At 46.0% G+C, this 22,500-nt stretch overlaps 1 protein-coding gene and 1 long non-coding RNA gene across 4 annotated transcripts in view; one reads left to right on the top strand and one right to left on the bottom strand.

Annotated features, from left to right (window-relative positions):
* filip1l (filamin A interacting protein 1-like) overlaps window positions 1–22,500 on the bottom strand; it is a 70,929-nt gene that overhangs the window by 494 nt on the left and 47,935 nt on the right. For 2 of the 3 annotated variants that reach the window (XM_079597915.1, XM_079597914.1), the window contains exon 5: window positions 12,691–15,472. In XM_079597915.1, the coding sequence (XP_079454041.1) occupies window positions 12,691–15,472 (2,782 nt within the window). Of the gene's footprint in view, window positions 1–12,317; window positions 15,473–22,500 lie in introns of those variants that run through there. The other variant, XM_079597916.1, reaches the window with a different exon arrangement.
* LOC306990712 lies at window positions 16,061–17,387 on the top strand. The gene is made up of 3 exons (XR_013795919.1): window positions 16,061–16,151; window positions 16,383–16,403; window positions 17,343–17,387. It is a non-coding gene; the product is annotated as an uncharacterized lncRNA (long non-coding RNA).

Raw genomic sequence — 22,500 nt, 5'->3', positions numbered from 1 at the left:
GGAGCTCGACTAGACTTCATTTAACACAACAGCAGTGTGTGGAGCTCGACAAGACTTCATTTAACACAACAGCAGTGTGTGGAGCTCGACAAGACTTCATTTAACACAACAGCAGTGTGTGGAGCTCGACTACGCAAACCATGAAACCGCGCGGTCACAATATACAGACTCGATCAAAGAAAAGAAAAGAAAAGAAAAGAAAAGAAAAGAAGCTGGATCCGATGTGCTGATATGAGTAGTGTGCTGATAGGCCGATGTTGTTACTATGGTAAGTACATGTAACATATGTAACGACGACACTGTAAAATAAAGTGTTACCAAACATGGTTCATGGAACTTTTTTCTGAAACGTTTGTCTGACGTTGTTTTAATGTTACTTGTTTCAGAACATTCAACATTCCCAGAATTATAAAAAATGAATGTTTCCTTAACAATCACATAACCAAACAACAGCGTTTTAAATGTTCAGAGAACATCCAGAAATAGCGTTTTCATGATTTAATGGGAACGTTAGAAAACGTTAGGCCCGTTCATAGTTCACAGCACAACTACAGCAATAACGATATCGTTGGATTCACTTTTTATCCAGCCGATTAACAAAAAAAACACTGACAGCCAATCAGAATCCATCCTCAAACATTTAAAGTGACAGTAATAAACAGAACAATATTGTGCGCTGGTGTGAGTGACACTATCATTATAATTATCGTTCTCGGTGTGTACCCTTATATACTGTCTATGGTGTGTACCCTTATATACTGTCTACGGTGTGTACCCTTATATACTGTCTACGGTGTGTACCCTTATATACTGTCTACGGTGTGTACCCTTATATACTGTCTATGGTGTGTACCCTTATATACTGTCTACGGTGTGTACCCTTATATACTGTCTACGGTGTGTACCCTTATATACTGTCTACGGTGTGTACCCTTATATACTGTCTACGGTGTGTACCCTTATATACTGTCTACGGTGTGTACCCTTATATACTGTCTATGGTGTGTACCCTTATATACTGTCTATGGTGTGTACCCTTATATACTGTCTATGGTGTGTACCCTTATATACTGTCTATGGTGTGTACCCTTATTTACTGTCTATGGTGTGTACCCTTATATACTGTCTATGGTGTGTACCCTTATATACTGTCTATGGTGTGTACCCTTATATACTGTCTATGGTGTGTACCCTTATATACTGTCTATGGTGTGTACCCTTATATACTGTCTACGGTGTGTACCCTTATATACTGTCTACGGTGTGTACCCTTATATACTGTCTACGGTGTGTACCCTTATATACTGTCTACGGTGTGTACCCTTATATACTGTCTACGGTGTGTACCCTTATATACTGTCTACGGTGTGTACCCTTATATACTGTCTATGGTGTGTACCCTTATATACTGTCTATGGTGTGTACCCTTATATACTGTCTATGGTGTGTACCCTTATATACTGTCTATGGTGTGTACCCTTATATACTGTCTACGGTGTGTACCCTTATATACTGTCTACGGTGTGTACCCTTATATACTGTCTACGGTGTGTACCCTTATATACTGTCTATGGTGTGTACCCTTATATACTGTCTATGGTGTGTACCCTTATATACTGTCTATGGTGTGTACCCTTATATACTGTCTATGGTGTGTACCCTTATATACTGTCTACGGTGTGTACCCTTATATACTGTCTACGGTGTGTACCCTTATATACTGTCTACGGTGTGTACCCTTATATACTGTCTACGGTGTGTACCCTTATATACTGTCTACGGTGTGTACCCTTATATACTGTCTATGGTGTGTACCCTTATATACTGTCTATGGTGTGTACCCTTATATACTGTCTATGGTGTGTACCCTTATATACTGTCTATGGTGTGTACCCTTATATACTGTCTACGGTGTGTACCCTTATATACTGTCTACGGTGTGTACCCTTATATACTGTCTATGGTGTGTACCCTTATATACTGTCTACGGTGTGTACCCTTATATACTGTCTACGGTGTGTACCCTTATATACTGTCTACGGTGTGTACCCTTATATACTATCTATGGTGTGTACCCTTATTTACTGTCTATGGTGTGTACCCTTATATACTGTCTATGGTGTGTACCCTTATATACTGTCTATGGTGTGTACCCTTATATACTGTCTATGGTGTGTACCCTTATATACTGTCTATGGTGTGTACCCTTATATACTGTCTACGGTGTGTACCCTTATATACTGTCTATGGTGTGTACCCTTATATACTGTCTACGGTGTGTACCCTTATATACTGTCTACGGTGTGTACCCTTATATACTGTCTATGGTGTGTACCCTTATATACTGTCTACGGTGTGTACCCTTATATACTGTCTACGGTGTGTACTCTTATATACTGTCTACGGTGTGTACCCTTATATACTGTCTATGGTGTGTACCCTTATATACTGTCTACGGTGTGTACCCTTATATACTGTCTACGGTGTGTACCCTTATATACTGTCTACGGTGTGTACCCTTATATACTGTCTATGGTGTGTACCCTTATATACTGTCTATGGTGTGTACCCTTATATACTGTCTATGGTGTGTACCCTTATATACTGTCTATGGTGTGTACCCTTATATACTGTCTACGGTGTGTACCCTTATATACTGTCTATGGTGTGTACCCTTATTTACTGTCTATGGTGTGTACCCTTATATACTGTCTATGGTGTGTACCTTTATATACTGTCTATGGTGTGTACCCTTATATACTGTCTATGGTGTGTACCCTTATATACTGTCTACGGTGTGTACCCTTATATACTGTCTACGGTGTGTACCCTTATATACTGTCTACGGTGTGTACCCTTATATACTGTCTACGGTGTGTACCCTTATATACTGTCTACGGTGTGTACCCTTATATACTGTCTATGGTGTGTACCCTTATATACTGTCTACGGTGTGTACCCTTATATACTGTCTACGGTGTGTACCCTTATATACTATCTATGGTGTGTACCCTTATTTACTGTCTATGGTGTGTACCCTTATATACTGTCTATGGTGTGTACCCTTATATACTGTCTATGGTGTGTACCCTTATATACTGTCTATGGTGTGTACCCTTATATACTGTCTATGGTGTGTACCCTTATATACTGTCTACGGTGTGTACCCTTATATACTGTCTATGGTGTGTACCCTTATATACTGTCTATGGTGTGTACCCTTATATACTGTCTACGGTGTGTACCCTTATATACTGTCTACGGTGTGTACCCTTATATACTGTCTACGGTGTGTACCCTTATATACTATCTATGGTGTGTACCCTTATTTACTGTCTATGGTGTGTACCCTTATATACTGTCTATGGTGTGTACCCTTATATACTGTCTATGGTGTGTACCCTTATATACTGTCTATGGTGTGTACCCTTATATACTGTCTATGGTGTGTACCCTTATATACTGTCTACGGTGTGTACCCTTATATACTGTCTATGGTGTGTACCCTTATATACTGTCTACGGTGTGTACCCTTATATACTGTCTACGGTGTGTACCCTTATATACTGTCTATGGTGTGTACCCTTATATACTGTCTACGGTGTGTACCCTTATATACTGTCTACGGTGTGTACTCTTATATACTGTCTACGGTGTGTACCCTTATATACTGTCTATGGTGTGTACCCTTATATACTGTCTACGGTGTGTACCCTTATATACTGTCTACGGTGTGTACCCTTATATACTGTCTACGGTGTGTACCCTTATATACTGTCTATGGTGTGTACCCTTATATACTGTCTATGGTGTGTACCCTTATATACTGTCTATGGTGTGTACCCTTATATACTGTCTATGGTGTGTACCCTTATATACTGTCTACGGTGTGTACCCTTATATACTGTCTACGGTGTGTACTCTTATATACTGTCTACGGTGTGTACCCTTATATACTGTCTATGGTGTGTACCCTTATATACTGTCTACGGTGTGTACCCTTATATACTGTCTACGGTGTGTACCCTTATATACTGTCTACGGTGTGTACCCTTATATACTGTCTATGGTGTGTACCCTTATATACTGTCTATGGTGTGTACCCTTATATACTGTCTACGGTGTGTACCCTTATATACTGTCTACGGTGTGTACCCTTATATACTGTCTATGGTGTGTACCCTTATATACTGTCTATGGTGTGTACCCTTATATACTGTCTACGGTGTGTACCCTTATATACTGTCTACGGTGTGTACCCTTATATACTGTCTATGGTGTGTACCCTTATATACTGTCTATGGTGTGTACCCTTATATACTGTCTATGGTGTGTACCCTTATATACTGTCTACGGTGTGTACCCTTATATACTGTCTATGGTGTGTACCCTTATATACTGTCTACGGTGTGTACCCTTATATACTGTCTACGGTGTGTACCCTTATATACTGTCTACGGTGTGTACCCTTATATACTGTCTACGGTGTGTACCCTTATATACTGTCTATGGTGTGTACCCTTATATACTGTCTATGGTGTGTACCCTTATATACTGTCTACGGTGTGTACCCTTATATACTGTCTACGGTGTGTACCCTTATATACTGTCTATGGTGTGTACCCTTATATACTGTCTATGGTGTGTACCCTTATATACTGTCTACGGTGTGTACCCTTATATACTGTCTATGGTGTGTACCCTTATATACTGTCTACGGTGTGTACCCTTATATACTGTCTATGGTGTGTACCCTTATATACTGTCTACGGTGTGTACCCTTATATACTGTCTATGGTGTGTACCCTTATATACTGTCTATGGTGTGTACCCTTATATACTGTCTATGGTGTGTACCCTTATATACTGTCTATGGTGTGTACCCTTATATACTGTCTATGGTGTGTACCCTTATATACTGTCTACGGTGTGTACCCTTATATACTGTCTATGGTGTGTACCCTTATATACTGTCTATGGTGTGTACCCTTATATACTGTCTATGGTGTGTACCCTTATATACTGTCTACGGTGTGTACCCTTATATACTGTCTACGGTGTGTACCCTTATATACTGTCTACGGTGTGTACCCTTATATACTGTCTATGGTGTGTACCCTTATTTACTGTCTATGGTGTGTACCCTTATATACTGTCTATGGTGTGTACCCTTATATACTGTCTATGGTGTGTACCCTTATATACTGTCTATGGTGTGTACCCTTATATACTGTCTATGGTGTGTACCCTTATATACTGTCTACGGTGTGTACCCTTATATACTGTCTATGGTGTGTACCCTTATATACTGTCTATGGTGTGTACCCTTATATACTGTCTACGGTGTGTACCCTTATATACTGTCTATGGTGTGTACCCTTATATACTGTCTACGGTGTGTACCCTTATATACTGTCTATGGTGTGTACCCTTATATACTGTCTATGGTGTGTACCCTTATATACTGTCTATGGTGTGTACCCTTATATACTGTCTATGGTGTGTACCCTTATATACTGTCTACGGTGTGTACCCTTATATACTGTCTACGGTGTGTACCCTTATATACTGTCTATGGTGTGTACCCTTATATACTGTCTACGGTGTGTACCCTTATATACTGTCTATGGTGTGTACCCTTATATACTGTCTATGGTGTGTACCCTTATATACTGTCTACGGTGTGTACCCTTATATACTGTCTATGGTGTGTACCCTTATATACTGTCTACGGTGTGTACCCTTATATACTGTCTACGGTGTGTACCCTTATATACTGTCTACGGTGTGTACCCTTATATACTGTCTACGGTGTGTACCCTTATATACTGTCTATGGTGTGTACCCTTATATACTGTCTACGGTGTGTACCCTTATATACTGTCTATGGTGTGTACCCTTATATACTGTCTACGGTGTGTACCCTTATATACTGTCTACGGTGTGTACCCTTATATACTGTCTATGGTGTGTACCCTTATATACTGTCTACGGTGTGTACCCTTATATACTGTCTACGGTGTGTACTCTTATATACTGTCTACGGTGTGTACCCTTATATACTGTCTATGGTGTGTACCCTTATATACTGTCTACGGTGTGTACCCTTATATACTGTCTACGGTGTGTACCCTTATATACTGTCTACGGTGTGTACCCTTATATACTGTCTATGGTGTGTACCCTTATATACTGTCTATGGTGTGTACCCTTATATACTGTCTATGGTGTGTACCCTTATATACTGTCTATGGTGTGTACCCTTATATACTGTCTACGGTGTGTACCCTTATATACTGTCTACGGTGTGTACCCTTATATACTGTCTATGGTGTGTACCCTTATATACTGTCTATGGTGTGTACCCTTATATACTGTCTACGGTGTGTACCCTTATATACTGTCTACGGTGTGTACCCTTATATACTGTCTATGGTGTGTACCCTTATATACTGTCTATGGTGTGTACCCTTATATACTGTCTATGGTGTGTACCCTTATATACTGTCTACGGTGTGTACCCTTATATACTGTCTATGGTGTGTACCCTTATATACTGTCTACGGTGTGTACCCTTATATACTGTCTACGGTGTGTACCCTTATATACTGTCTACGGTGTGTACCCTTATATACTGTCTACGGTGTGTACCCTTATATACTGTCTATGGTGTGTACTCTTATATACTGTCTACGGTGTGTACCCTTATATACTGTCTATGGTGTGTACCCTTATATACTGTCTACGGTGTGTACCCTTATATACTGTCTACGGTGTGTACCCTTATATACTGTCTACGGTGTGTACCCTTATATACTGTCTATGGTGTGTACCCTTATATACTGTCTATGGTGTGTACCCTTATATACTGTCTATGGTGTGTACCCTTATATACTGTCTATGGTGTGTACCCTTATATACTGTCTACGGTGTGTACCCTTATATACTGTCTACGGTGTGTACCCTTATATACTGTCTATGGTGTGTACCCTTATATACTGTCTATGGTGTGTACCCTTATATACTGTCTACGGTGTGTACCCTTATATACTGTCTACGGTGTGTACCCTTATATACTGTCTATGGTGTGTACCCTTATATACTGTCTATGGTGTGTACCCTTATATACTGTCTATGGTGTGTACCCTTATATACTGTCTACGGTGTGTACCCTTATATACTGTCTATGGTGTGTACCCTTATATACTGTCTACGGTGTGTACCCTTATATACTGTCTACGGTGTGTACCCTTATATACTGTCTATGGTGTGTACCCTTATATACTGTCTATGGTGTGTACCCTTATATACTGTCTACGGTGTGTACCCTTATATACTGTCTACGGTGTGTACCCTTATATACTGTCTACGGTGTGTACCCTTATATACTGTCTACGGTGTGTACCCTTATATACTGTCTACGGTGTGTACCCTTATATACTGTCTATGGTGTGTACCCTTATATACTGTCTATGGTGTGTACCCTTATATACTGTCTATGGTGTGTACCCTTATATACTGTCTATGGTGTGTACCCTTATATACTGTCTATGGTGTGTACCCTTATATACTGTCTACGGTGTGTACCCTTATATACTGTCTATGGTGTGTACCCTTATATACTGTCTATGGTGTGTACCCTTATATACTGTCTATGGTGTGTACCCTTATATACTGTCTACGGTGTGTACCCTTATATACTGTCTATGGTGTGTACCCTTATATACTGTCTATGGTGTGTACCCTTATATACTGTCTATGGTGTGTACCCTTATATACTGTCTATGGTGTGTACCCTTATATACTGTCTATGGTGTGTACCCTTATATACTGTCTACGGTGTGTACCCTTATATACTGTCTATGGTGTGTACCCTTATATACTGTCTATGGTGTGTACCCTTATATACTGTCTATGGTGTGTACCCTTATATACTGTCTATGGTGTGTACCCTTATATACTGTCTATGGTGTGTACCCTTATATACTGTCTATGGTGTGTACCCTTATATACTGTCTACGGTGTGTACCCTTATATACTGTCTACGGTGTGTACCCTTATATACTGTCTATGGTGTGTACCCTTATATACTGTCTATGGTGTGTACCCTTATATACTGTCTATGGTGTGTACCCTTATATACTGTCTACGGTGTGTACCCTTATATACTGTCTATGGTGTGTACCCTTATATACTGTCTATGGTGTGTACCCTTATATACTGTCTATGGTGTGTACCCTTATATACTGTCTATGGTGTGTACCCTTATATACTGTCTATGGTGTGTACCCTTATATACTGTCTATGGTGTGTACCCTTATATACTGTCTACGGTGTGTACCCTTATATACTGTCTACGGTGTGTACCCTTATATACTGTCTATGGTGTGTACCCTTATATACTGTCTATGGTGTGTACCCTTATATACTGTCTATGGTGTGTACCCTTATATACTGTCTATGGTGTGTACCCTTATATACTGTCTATGGTGTGTACCCTTATATACTGTCTACGGTGTGTACCCTTATATACTGTCTACGGTGTGTACCCTTATATACTGTCTATGGTGTGTACCCTTATATACTGTCTATGGTGTGTACCCTTATATACTGTCTATGGTGTGTACCCTTATATACTGTCTATGGTGTGTACCCTTATATACTGTCTATGGTGTGTACCCTTATATACTGTCTATGGTGTGTACAGAGAAGGTGTTTTTGTTAGCAGTGTTCTGGAAATGAGAGATTATACAGATGTGTGATGTGTTGAGATGACCAGAAGATGGCGCTGTCAGACACTCGTCAGTACACACACACACACACACACACACACACACACACACACACCTCGTGCCTTTCTGTCTTAGCAGGGAAATGGTTCATTTGTCATTTCATTTTTTCCTCCATAAAGAAAACAGTTATAGCAGAACATCGAACACACACAATTATGACCAGAAATGGATGAATCTAAAGTCTGCTGTTTAAAACACAACTGAGAAGTTATTATGCGCAGACATCAGGAAACTGTATATTTGTGCAGTGTGCGCATGTCAAAAAATATATCCCGATTTAAAGCTTGTGACATAAACTGTGCGTGCCTGTGTGTGCGTGTGTGTGTGCGTGTGTGTGTGTGCGTGCGCGTGTGTGTGTATGTGTGTGCGCGTGTGTGTGTGTGTGTGCCTGCAGGTTTACGTCAGACACGAGGAATGCCCATATGTGGGTCAGGCAGTGTTGGGCTCGAGAACAGCAGAAACACACACGGCTCGAGTCATGCACGTAATGAGCGCTAATTAAAAGTGTCCTCCCGCGTCTCTCTCCACTGTCACCATGGAAACTAAACAAGGCTTTTGTTTGGGCCTCAGACCCGCCTCGAAACACTCGCGCTGTTCTGAGGAACTCGGCTTCAGTGTTAACGCTTTCCTCCCGTGTCTTTACTGAGGAGATCTTCTGATCATCTGATCTCAGCTGGACATCGGGCTCCATGTTTTAGAGGCTTTAGATCGGCTAAGCCTGCGTAAGAACATCTGAGCTAGACGGGGTTTTTCCACAGGTTTCACTGCAAACAACGATGTTCTTCTTCAGTGTTTCTGCCTGTTTTCCAGAACAAACATCTAAACATTCATCCGCCGTTTTCTGACAAATCTATCAAAATGAAGTGAGTTTGTGCTTTAAAACAAGAACAAAAATCTGTCGATGGGGTCAGGAAAATAATCTTGTTTTCCTTTTGAATTAAGTTTATTTTTTCTTACCAAATTGACAGATATTTGTTTTCATTTTAAGCACAAACTCACTTCATTTTGATACATGTGTGAGAAAACATCTCCAGTAAATGTGTCTTGATCTAAGAATGTTTGAAACACATTCAGCCTTAACTTCTCTGCAAAAAATCTTATTCTTTCCAAGATGCTTTTACCGTAAGCAAAATAACAGGCATTTACGTCTTGATTTCAGATAAATTTTGTGAAGATTGTGCTTAAAACAAGAGAAAAAAAGCTTGTTAGATTTCTCGGAAAGTAAAATCATGCTCCATTTTGCTGAAGTACATCTCGTTTTAAGGATGTTTTGGAAAACAAGACCAGCAAGAAAAATATTTTTTTGCAGTGTTGAATTATCGAATCTTATGAAAAGCATCTCTAATAAAGATGATCATGCATCGTCTCATTTGTGCTTCTCAGCATCATGGAATCGAGCTGAATGAGAGAGTGTGTGTGTGTGTGTGTGTGTGTGTGTGTGTGTGTGTGTGTGTGTGTGTGTGTGTGTGTGTGTGTGTGTGTGTGATTCACTAACAGGGCTGATGAGACATCGTCTCGGTTCATGATCACAGCTGTTCTCGAGGTCTTCATGAACAGAAGTGTGTTTAGCCAGACGAGTGGAGGATACACACTCCAGACGGCACAGATTCCAGCCTGAATCAATTTAACGCTTGATATAGTCCTCATGTGTGTGAGCCGAACACGTTCTATAGCTTGCTGTAATGTACCAGTCCGTTTGACACATATTTAGTTTCAAAATACTTCTGCCAAACCTCCTTTGACCAGTGCACACTCATCAAGCTAATGCTCTAACTTTCTGCACACTGCAGAGCTCTAATGCTGTTTCTCTGCGGAGTCGAATCTCATGCGGCAGCAAAAGCCCATGCAGACGGTCAGACTTTTCCATGATATCACTGCCGAAGACTGCAGATTCCCTCAGTGAGAGCGGGTGATGCGGTGGACAACCAACTCGACTCATGCAGACCTTCTCAAACTCAGTCTCAGTTAGAGGTGTTATTTACTTTATAAATGTAATACTATGGGCCAGATTTACTATCAGCTTCTCCAGCGCAAACCCTCTTTAGGCGTTAAACTACAGTCAGGATTTACGGTACTATACGGTTATCCGGACCACACGATGGCCTACCCCTAACCCCGCCCCTAAACCTACCCGTCACTGGGGTTAAGACCAATCATACAATGGCCTACCCCTAACCCCGCCCCTAAACCTACCCGTCACTGGGGTTAAGACCAATCATACGATGGCCTACCTCTAATCCCGCCCCTAAACCTACCCGTCACTGGGGTTAAGACCAATCATACGAAGGTATACCCCTAACCCCGCCCCTAAACCTACCCGTCACTGGGGTTAAGACCAATCATACGAAGGCATACCCCTAACTCCGCCCCTAAACCTACCCGTCACTGGGTTTAAGACCAATCATACGATGGCCTACCCCTAACCCCGCCCCTAAACCTACCCGTCACTGGGGTTAAGACCAATCATACGATGGCCTACCCCTAACCCCGCCCCTAAACCTACCCATCACTGGGGTTAAGACCAATCATACGATGGTCTACCCCTAACCCCGCCCCTAAACCTTCCTGTCACTGGGTTTAAGACCAATCATACGATGGCCTACCCCTAACCCCGCCCCTAAACCTACCCGTCACTGGGGTTAAGACCAATCATACGATGGCCTACCTCTAACCCCGCCCCTAAACCTACCCGTCACTGGGGTTAAGACCAATCATACGATGGCCTACCCCTAACCCCGCCCCTAAACCTACCCGTCACTGGGGTTAAGACCAATCATACGATGGCCTACCTCTAACCCCGCCCCTAAACCTACCCGTCACAGGGTTTAAGACCAATCATACGATGGCCTACCCCTAACCCCGCCCCTAAACCTACCCGTCACTGGGGTTAAGACCAATCATACGATGGTCTTCCCCTAACCCCGCCCCTAAACCTTCCTGTCACTGGGTTTAAGACCAATCATACGATGGCCTACCCCTAACCCCGCCCCTAAACCTACCCGTCACTGGGGTTAAGACCAATCATACGATGGCCTACCCCTAACCCCGCCCCTAAACCTTCCTGTCACTGGGTTTAAGACCAATCATACGATGGCCTACCCCTAACCCCGCCCCTAAACCTACCCGTCACTGGGGTTAAGACCAATCATACGATGGTCTACCCCTAACCCCGCCCCTAAACCTACCCGTCACTGGGGTGAAGACCAATCAGGGATGACTATACGGACTGTACGGGACTAAAAGACACGTGTGGTCCGGATAAGCGTATAGTTCCGGATTTACTGAAGACATTGTTTGTTCATGTTAGTTCACAGTGCATTAACTAATGTTAATAAATACAACTTTGATTTTAATAATGTATTAGTAAATGCTGAAATTAATATTAACTAAGATTAACAGATGCTGTAGAAGTATTGTTCATTCTCAGTTCATGTTAGCTAATGAAACTTATTGTACAGTGTTACCTTAATCATTAACAGAAACCCAACATAAAATGTAAGAAGAAAATGAAAAACAAACCAAAATGCGGTTGTATCAATCAGTGAACTTTAATGGTACAGGATAATTTGCTATCTAGCAAAAACAGTAAGTGCACTTAACCTGTGAAAAAGTGAAGTGTAAAAGCACAAGTGCTTGTGTTCTCGTTATGTGTGGGTTTCTCTGCAATCGTTTTACATATCATGCACATACACATCTCATTATTAGAAACAAACAAATCAAACAAACAAAAGGAACTAGAGTTGCACTAGTCAAGTTATTGCAGTCAAGAACACCAGATTTGAGGGATTGTAGATGCCGGGGTCAGGGGTCAGGGGTCGACGGATGATCAAGGGACACACTCTTCTACAGTCACTAATCAAACACTAGCCGGTTCGGGTCAGTCACAGATATTACTTACTGTGATTTGTGAGGGCCGTGAGACGGGACTGGATGTGGGTTTGATCACGATGCTGCTTGTGATTTTGTTGTTGGCTTTGGCGTTGGACAGCACCGGGATCCTTTGCTCCGGCCCGAGGGAGTAGTAGGGGCTGACGGGTTTGCCTGAGGTGTTCACGGCTTGAATGTAGGGGCTCCCTAAGTGGATATGGATTTTGTTGTCGTCAGTGGTAATGACGTTTGGACCTGAGCTGTTGGACCTCTGTAGTTGCCAGCTGTTCTGCCTTTCCGGGCTCACGCGGAACACGGGATTAGATCCGGCGAACTCTCCCGGGTCAGGGGATCCAGTGGTTACGGACACGATCTGAATGGGCGACATGGCCCGGTCCGGGGTCAGCGATCCGCAGGACTCGGGAGATAGAGTTTGGGAATAGGCTGGCATGGTGAGCGGAGACAGGGATCGATCGGGAGTGCCGGGACTCTCCGGAAGAGGAGGAGGAGAACCCTTGGGCTTGTTGGAGGGTGAGATGGAGGGGTTCTGGAGGATTGTGATCCGCTGTTTTGGAGCTCCACTTGTCGGGATGACCGCCGTGCTCGTAAAGGACTGGGCGCTTTCAGTCGTAGGACTCGTGATCTCAAGAGTTGCTGTGTTGTGCCCGAGATCAGGGGTCACTTTGATATGGAGAGGTTGCCCAGGACTGTGTGTGAGGACCACGTCCCCCTGCTGAACGTGATTCCCGTTCTGCCTCGGCTGTATCTTGCCATTCATTGAGTGCTGACTTTCTCTAGTTTTAAGGAAAGGGCCTCTTACTCTTCTCATGTTGTTGTTAAGGTTGTTGACATTGTTCATGAGCGACGGAGTGCATTTTGTGAGGTTGATCTCATTGTAATTGTCCTCGTCCTCTGGATCGCTCTCCACGTAGAGCTTGCCGTTGACCAGGGCACGTTCCAGCGGTGCCAGATTCCTGTAATTCGGGGATAGGGTGTCCGTTGGGTCCGTTTGGACCTCCTTTGTGGAGACTTGTAGATCTGAGAAACGTCTTCCGTTCATTCCCGGTCGTAAGCTCTTGCTGAAGCGCCGGTATCTCTCCAGTTCTCGCGTAAGACTCTCCATCTCTCTGGCCAGCTCTTTATTCCTGACCTCTTGCTGGGTGAGTTTCCTCTGTAGGGTCGTGTGGTCTGTCTTATAGCGGCAGATGGATTCCTCGGTGCCCATGTACTCGTGGATCTTCTCTTTCAGGGCTTCTACCTCTCTAGTGAGATGACTGGATTTGGCCTCTTCCTCTTTCAGACGCTTGTATAAGATGTGCTCTTGGTTGGACTCCTCTTTCTCAGCCAACTGGTACTTGGACAGTTCGTTCCTAGACATCTCCAGTTCCTCCATCAGGGCTTTTGCTCGCTCCTGCTCATTGGAGTATCTCTTCTCCAGGGATTCGAACTCATCTTCAGTCTTCAAAAGGTCACCCTCAACCACCTTCATCTCCTTTAACTTCCTCCTGAGGCGTTCCACTTCCTGGGTCAAGTCTTTCACTTTGTTGTCCTCCTGTTGGTAGCGGTAAGGACCAGGGCTCTTCGAGTGCTCCTCTTTGGATTTGCTCCTCAATAACTCTCTTTCCACTGCTTCCAGTGATTGAAGCCTCTTTTTCATCATGCTGACTTTAGACTGAAGATCACCGTTTTTCTCTTCTTCTGCCTTCAGCTTAGCTTTGAGCTCATCCCTCTCCCGAGTGGCAACACACATCTTCTCCTCCAGTTCAGCCTTCGAGCGAAGAGCTTTCTTGCTCTCGTCGATCAGTTTCTCAGTGACGGTGTTGACTTTGTCTTGTTCTGCCTGCAGTTTCCCAGTGCTGTTCTGCACTTTGTCCTCCATCAGCTTTAACTTTTCAGCCATGGCCTTTCTCTCATCCACCAGCATGACGGTCAGTGTCTTCAATTTTGTCAGATCCTCTTTCAGTGTCAACTCCATCTTCTCCAAATGAACTTCGGTAGCCTCAAGCTCTTTGATTCTGACTCTCAGCACATCAAGTTCATTGGACATGTGTTTAGTCATGGTTCGCTCTTTCTCCAGGTTGCTCTTCAGTGAACTGCACTCCTGTTTGCTCTTCCCAAAGGCGTCCTCTAGTTTCTCCAGCTCCATGATTCTTTGATTCAGCTTGTCCACCTCCACCTTTAAGCCACAGCTCTGGCTCGACTCCTTCTCCAGCTTTCGGTGGAGATCCCTGCACATGTCCTCCATCTTGATCAACTCCTCATCTTTCCCTTCCATTTCAAGCACTCGTTTCCTCAACTCCTCCACCTCCGCCACAAGGCTGGAGTTTCCACACTCCCCTCGGCTGATCTTATCCCGGATCTCCTGCAGTTCCTCCTCTGCTCTATGCAGGGTCTTGTTGGTTTCTTCGAGCTCGTCTAACTGCCGGCTGAGCGCGGAGAGCTTCTGGCGTAGCTGTCGGTTCTGGGCATCTTCATTGGTCAGTTTGGCAGTCATGGCGTCCTGCTCTTGGTGGAAATGACAGGCCTGGTTGCGTAACTCCTCTTCCAAGCGGTGCACTTTATTCTCCTCGTCTTGCAACCGGGTTTGGGCGGAGCTCAGCTCGTCTTGGGCGTGCGTGACCGTGTTCTGGAGCTCCTGGACTTTGCTGGTTTGTTGGGTCAGCTGCTCTGCGAGGCGCTGCTGTTCGTCGACCACCAGGAGAGCGAAGGACTTTAGCTTGGTTAGTTCGTCCTTTAGACTTGAGACTTTCTTAGTGTTCTCTTCTTCCTTTCTCTCCTGGTATGTCTTTTCCTGATCAATGAGCAGTTTCAATCTGGCAACAGAGAAGAAAATATGAAAAGAATGTTAAGATGAGTCGTTCAGAAAACCTTTTTTTTTTTTTTTTTTTTTTACATATAATTTTAAACATTTGTTGTAAAGGTTGATTCACACTGCACCGACCAACACGGATAATCACCAGATTACAGTACATCATTTCTCAGACGTTCCATGACCCGACAAATGATATCTGAACGTGATAAATCAGCGAAACCTAGTTCAATGCTAACAGAGTAGCAGACTGATCCGACAAAACCTGACAAAGAGTCTGTTGCCGTCTGTCGGTGACATCGACATAGATATAGAAACATAAGCCTAAAGAGAAAGTTAACTGAACTGGTATTAAACTGGGAACCTCTGTGTCCATGTTTGTTCATGCCATTTGAGGATATATAGAAGAATAATTGCAAGCAGGGCTTGACATGAATTTGTTTTGCTTACCAGCTGTGGCTAGTGGTTTTCCAAAGTTACTAGCCACTCAGCATTTTCACTGGCCACAATTTTGACATCGATACCATAAGGGAAAAACTGCCATATAGATATTTTTATTATTATCTCATAATTTGTCAGCCGGTATATTAGGCTGCTGTCACTTTAAGGCCTGATGCACTGACCCATTATACTGTTTTATACAGCCAATACTTGTGTTCCAGAGGTGTGTGTGTGTTGCAGAGGTGTGTGTGTTGCAGAGGTGTGTGTGTTGCAGAGGTGTGTGTGTTGCAGAGGTGTGTGTGTTCCAGAGGTGTGTGTGTTCCAGAGGTGTGTGTGTTCCAGAGGTGTGTGTGTTCCAGAGGTGTGTGTGTTCCAGAGGTGTGTGTGTGTGTTCCAGAGGTGTGTGTTCCAGAGGTGTGTGTGTGTGTTCCAGAGGTGTGTATGTGTTCCAGAGGTGTGTGTGTGTTGCAGAGGTGTGTGTGTGTTGCAGAGGTGTGTGTGTGTTCCAGAGGTGTGTGTGTTCCAGAGGTGTGTGTGTTCCAGAGGTGTGTGTGTTCCAGAGGTGTGTGTGTTCCAGAGGTGTGTGTTCCAGAGGTGTGTGTGTTCCAGAGGTGTGTATGTGTTCCAGAGGTGTGTGTGTGTTCCAGAGGTGTGTGTGTTCCAGAGGTGTGTGTGTTCCAGAGGTGTGTGTGTTCCAGAGGTGTGTGTGTTCCAGAGGTGTGTGTGTTCCAGAGGTGTGTGTGTTCCAGAGGTGTGTGTGTTCCAGAGGTGTGTGTGTTCCAGAGGTGTGTGTGTGTTGCAGAGGTGTGTGTGTGTTCCAGAGGTGTGTGTGTTCCAGAGGTGTGTGTGTTCCAGAGGTGTGTGTGTGTTCCAGAGGTGTGTGTGTTCCAGAGGTGTGTGTGTTCCAGAGGTGTGTGTGTGTTCCAGAGGTGTGTGTGTTCCAGAGGTGTGTGTGTGTTGCAGAGGTGTGTGTGTGTGTGTGTTCCAGAGGTGTGTGTTCCAGAGGTGTGTGTGTGTTCCAGAGGTGTGTATGTGTTCCAGAGGTGTGTGTGTGTTCCAGAGGTGTGTGTGTTCCAGAGGTGTGTGTGTTCCAGAGGTGTGTGTGTTGCAGAGGTGTGTGTGTTCCAGAGGTGTGTGTGTGTGTTCCAGAGGTGTCTGTGTGTTGCAGAGGTGTGTGTGTGTTCCAGAGGTGTGTGTGTTCCAGAGGTGTGTGTGTTCCAGAGGTGTGTGTGTGTTCCAGAGGTGTGTGTGTTCCAGAGGTGTGTGTGTTCCAGAGGTGTGTGTGTTCCAGAGGTGTGTGTGTTCCAGAGGTGTGTGTGTGTTCCAGAGGTGTGTGTGTTCCAGAGGTGTGTGTGTTCCAGAGGTGTGTGTGTTCCAGAGGTGTGTGTGTGTTGCAGAGGTGTGTGTGTGTTCCAGAGGTGTGTGTTCCAGAGGTGTGTGTGTGTTCCAGAGGTGTGTGTGTGTTCCAGAGGTGTGTGTGTGTTCCAGAGGTGTGTGTGTTCCAGAGGTGTGTGTGTGTTGCAGAGGTGTGTGTGTTGCAGAGGTGTGTGTGTTCCAGAGGTGTGTGTGTGTTGCAGAGGTGTGTGTGTTCCAGAGGTGTGTGTGTTCCAGAGGTGTGTGTTGCAGAGGTGTGTGTGTTCCAGAGGTGTGTGTGTTCCAGAGGTGTGTGTGTTCCAGAGGTGTGTGTGTACCAGAGGTGTGTGTGTTCCAGAGGTGTGTGTGTTCCAGCGGTGTGTGTGTTGCAGAGGTGTGTGTTCCAGAGGTGTGTGTGTTCCAGAGGTGTGTGTTCCAGAGGTGTGTGTGTTCCAGAGGTGTGTGCGTTCCAGAGGTGTGTGTTCCAGAGGTGTGTGTGTTCCAGCGGTGTGTGTGTTGCAGAGGTGTGTGTGTTCCAGAGGTGTGTGTGTTCCAGAGGTGTGTGTGTTGCAGAGGTGTGTGTGTTCCAGAGGTGTGTGTGTTCCAGAGGTGTGTGTTCCAGAGGTGTGTGTGTACCAGAGGTGTGTGTGTTCCAGAGGTGTGTGTGTGTTGCAGAGGTGTGTGTGTGTGTTCCAGAGGTGTGTGTGTTCCAGAGGAGTGTGTTGCAGAGGTGTGTGTGTTGCAGAGGTGTGTGTGTTCCAGCGGTGTGTGTGTTCCAGAGGTGTGTGTGTTCCAGAGGTGTGTGTTCCAGAGGTGTGTGTGTTCCAGAGGTGTGTGTGTTCCAGAGGTGTGTGCGTTCCAGAGGTGTGTGTTCCAGAGGTGTGTGTGTGTTCCAGAGGTGTGTGTGTGTTCCAGAGGTGTGTGTGTTCCAGAGGTGTGTGTGTTCCAGAGGTGTGTGTGTGTTCCAGAGGTGTGTGTGTTGCAGAGGTGTGTGTGTTGCAGAGGTGTGTGTGTGTTCCAGAGGTGTGTGTGTTCCAGAGGTGTGTGTTCCAGAGGTGTGTGTGTTCCAGAGGTGTGTGTGTTGCAGAGGTGTGTGTGTGTTCCAGAGGTGTGTGTGTTCCAGAGGTGTGTGTTCCAGAGGTGTGTGTGTTCCAGAGGTGTGTGTGTGTTCCAGAGGTGTGTGTGTGTTGCAGAGGTGTGTGTGTGTTCCAGAGGTGTGTGTGTTCCAGAGGTGTGTGTTCCAGAGGTGTGTGTGTTCCAGAGGTGTGTGTGTTGCAGAGGTGTGTGTGTGTTCCAGAGGTGTGTGTGTTCCAGAGGTGTGTGTTCCAGAGGTGTGTGTGTTCCAGAGGTGTGTGTGTGTTCCAGAGGTGTGTGTGTGTTCCAGAGGTGTGTGTGTTCCAGAGGTGTGTGTGTTCCAGAGGTGTGTGTGTGTTCCAGAGGTGTGTGTGTTCCAGAGGTGTGTGTGTTGCAGAGGTGTGTGTGTGTTCCAGAGGTGTGTGTGTTCCAGAGGTGTGTGTTCCAGAGGTGTGTGTGTTCCAGAGGTGTGTGTTCCAGAGGTGTGTGTGTTCCAGAGGTGTGTGCGTTCCAGAGGTGTGTGTTCCAGAGGTGTGTGTGTTCCAGCGGTGTGTGTGTTGCAGAGGTGTGTGTGTTCCAGAGGTGTGTGTGTTCCAGAGGTGTGTGTTCCAGAGGTGTGTGTGTGTTCCAGAGGTGTGTGTTCCAGAGGTGTGTGTGTTCCAGAGGTGTGTGTGTTCCAGAGGTGTGTGTGTGTTGCAGAGGTGTGTGTGTGTTCCAGAGGTGTGTGTTCCAGAGGTGTGTGTGTGTTCCAGAGGTGTGTGTGTGTTCCAGAGGTGTGTGTGTGTTCCAGAGGTGTGTGTGTTCCAGAGGTGTGTGTGTGTTGCAGAGGTGTGTGTGTTGCAGAGGTGTGTGTGTTCCAGAGGTGTGTGTGTGTTGCAGAGGTGTGTGTGTTCCAGAGGTGTGTGTGTTCCAGAGGTGTGTGTTGCAGAGGTGTGTGTGTTCCAGAGGTGTGTGTGTTCCAGAGGTGTGTGTGTTCCAGAGGTGTGTGTGTTCCAGAGGTGTGTGTGTACCAGAGGTGTGTGTGTTCCAGAGGTGTGTGTGTTCCAGCGGTGTGTGTGTTGCAGAGGTGTGTGTTCCAGAGGTGTGTGTGTTCCAGAGGTGTGTGTTCCAGAGGTGTGTGTGTTCCAGAGGTGTGTGCGTTCCAGAGGTGTGTGTTCCAGAGGTGTGTGTGTTCCAGCGGTGTGTGTGTTGCAGAGGTGTGTGTGTTCCAGAGGTGTGTGTGTTCCAGAGGTGTGTGTGTCAGAGGTGTGTGTGTTCCAGAGGTGTGTGTGTTCCAGAGGTGTGTGTTCCAGAGGTGTGTGTGTACCAGAGGTGTGTGTGTTCCAGAGGTGTGTGTGTGTTGCAGAGGTGTGTGTGTGTGTTCCAGAGGTGTGTGTGTTCCAGAGGAGTGTGTTGCAGAGGTGTGTGTGTTGCAGAGGTGTGTGTGTTCCAGCGGTGTGTGTGTGTTCCAGAGGTGTGTGTGTTCCAGAGGTGTGTGTGTTCCAGAGGTGTGTGTTCCAGAGGTGTGTGTGTTCCAGAGGTGTGTGTGTTCCAGAGGTGTGTGCGTTCCAGAGGTGTGTGTTCCAGAGGTGTGTGTGTGTTCCAGAGGTGTGTGTGTGTTCCAGAGGTGTGTGTGTTCCAGAGGTGTGTGTGTTCCAGAGGTGTGTGTGTGTTCCAGAGGTGTGTGTGTTGCAGAGGTGTGTGTGTTGCAGAGGTGTGTGTGTGTTCCAGAGGTGTGTGTGTTCCAGAGGTGTGTGTTCCAGAGGTGTGTGTGTTCCAGAGGTGTGTGTGTTGCAGAGGTGTGTGTGTGTTCCAGAGGTGTGTGTGTTCCAGAGGTGTGTGTTCCAGAGGTGTGTGTGTTCCAGAGGTGTGTGTGTGTTCCAGAGGTGTGTGTGTGTTGCAGAGGTGTGTGTGTGTTCCAGAGGTGTGTGTGTTCCAGAGGTGTGTGTTCCAGAGGTGTGTGTGTTCCAGAGGTGTGTGTGTTGCAGAGGTGTGTGTGTGTTCCAGAGGTGTGTGTGTTCCAGAGGTGTGTGTTCCAGAGGTGTGTGTGTTCCAGAGGTGTGTGTGTGTTCCAGAGGTGTGTGTGTGTTCCAGAGGTGTGTGTGTTCCAGAGGTGTGTGTGTTCCAGAGGTGTGTGTGTGTTCCAGAGGTGTGTGTGTTCCAGAGGTGTGTGTGTTGCAGAGGTGTGTGTGTGTTCCAGAGGTGTGTGTGTTCCAGAGGTGTGTGTTCCAGAGGTGTGTGTGTTCCAGAGGTGTGTGTTCCAGAGGTGTGTGTGTTCCAGAGGTGTGTGCGTTCCAGAGGTGTGTGTTCCAGAGGTGTGTGTGTTCCAGCGGTGTGTGTGTTGCAGAGGTGTGTGTGTTCCAGAGGTGTGTGTGTTCCAGAGGTGTGTGTTCCAGAGGTGTGTGTGTGTTCCAGAGGTGTGTGTTCCAGAGGTGTGTGTGTTCCAGAGGTGTGTGTGTTCCAGAGGTGTGTGTGTGTTGCAGAGGTGTGTGTGTGTTCCAGAGGTGTGTGTTCCAGAGGTGTGTGTGTGTTCCAGAGGTGTGTGTGTGTTCCAGAGGTGTGTGTGTGTTCCAGAGGTGTGTGTGTTCCAGAGGTGTGTGTGTGTTGCAGAGGTGTGTGTGTTCCAGAGGTGTGTGTGTGTTGCAGAGGTGTGTGTGTTCCAGAGGTGTGTGTGTTCCAGAGGTGTGTGTTGCAGAGGTGTGTGTGTTCCAGAGGTGTGTGTGTTCCAGAGGTGTGTGTGTTCCAGAGGTGTGTGTGTTCCAGAGGTGTGTGTGTACCAGAGGTGTGTGTGTTCCAGAGGTGTGTGTGTTCCAGCGGTGTGTGTGTTGCAGAGGTGTGTGTTCCAGAGGTGTGTGTGTTCCAGAGGTGTGTGTTCCAGAGGTGTGTGTGTTCCAGAGGTGTGTGCGTTCCAGAGGTGTGTGTTCCAGAGGTGTGTGTGTTCCAGCGGTGTGTGTGTTGCAGAGGTGTGTGTGTTCCAGAGGTGTGTGTGTTCCAGAGGTGTGTGTGTTGCAGAGGTGTGTGTGTTCCAGAGGTGTGTGTGTTCCAGAGGTGTGTGTTCCAGAGGTGTGTGTGTACCAGAGGTGTGTGTGTTCCAGAGGTGTGTGTGTGTTGCAGAGGTGTGTGTGTGTGTTCCAGAGGTGTGTGTGTTCCAGAGGAGTGTGTTGCAGAGGTGTGTGTGTTGCAGAGGTGTGTGTGTTCCAGCGGTGTGTGTGTTCCAGAGGTGTGTGTGTTCCAGAGGTGTGTGTGTTCCAGAGGTGTGTGTTCCAGAGGTGTGTGTGTTCCAGAGGTGTGTGTGTTCCAGAGGTGTGTGCGTTCCAGAGGTGTGTGTTCCAGAGGTGTGTGTGTGTTCCAGAGGTGTGTGTGTGTTCCAGAGGTGTGTGTGTTCCAGAGGTGTGTGTGTTCCAGAGGTGTGTGTGTGTTCCAGAGGTGTGTGTGTTGCAGAGGTGTGTGTGTTGCAGAGGTGTGTGTGTGTTCCAGAGGTGTGTGTGTTCCAGAGGTGTGTGTTCCAGAGGTGTGTGTGTTCCAGAGGTGTGTGTGTTGCAGAGGTGTGTGTGTGTTCCAGAGGTGTGTGTGTTCCAGAGGTGTGTGTTCCAGAGGTGTGTGTGTGTTGCAGAGGTGTGTGTGTGTTCCAGAGGTGTGTGTGTTCCAGAGGTGTGTGTTCCAGAGGTGTGTGTGTTCCAGAGGTGTGTGTGTTGCAGAGGTGTGTGTGTGTTCCAGAGGTGTGTGTGTTCCAGAGGTGTGTGTTCCAGAGGTGTGTGTGTTCCAGAGGTGTGTGTGTGTTCCAGAGGTGTGTGTGTGTTCCAGAGGTGTGTGTGTTCCAGAGGTGTGTGTGTTCCAGAGGTGTGTGTGTGTTCCAGAGGTGTGTGTGTTCCAGAGGTGTGTGTGTTGCAGAGGTGTGTGTGTGTTCCAGAGGTGTGTGTGTTCCAGAGGTGTGTGTTCCAGAGGTGTGTGTGTTCCAGAGGTGTGTGTTCCAGAGGTGTGTGTGTTCCAGAGGTGTGTGCGTTCCAGAGGTGTGTGTTCCAGAGGTGTGTGTGTTCCAGCGGTGTGTGTGTTGCAGAGGTGTGTGTGTTCCAGAGGTGTGTGTGTTCCAGAGGTGTGTGTTCCAGAGGTGTGTGTGTACCAGAGGTGTGTGTGTTCCAGAGGTGTGTGTGTGTTGCAGAGGTGTGTGTGTGTTCCAGAGGTGTG

The sequence above is a fragment of the Phoxinus phoxinus genome (genome assembly GCF_949152265.1).
Source record: "Phoxinus phoxinus genome assembly, chromosome: 22".
Lineage (NCBI taxonomy): Eukaryota > Metazoa > Chordata > Actinopteri > Cypriniformes > Leuciscidae > Phoxinus > Phoxinus phoxinus.
Note: the sequence above shows the minus strand (reverse complement) of the source record. Positions and strands in the feature narration are given on the sequence as shown.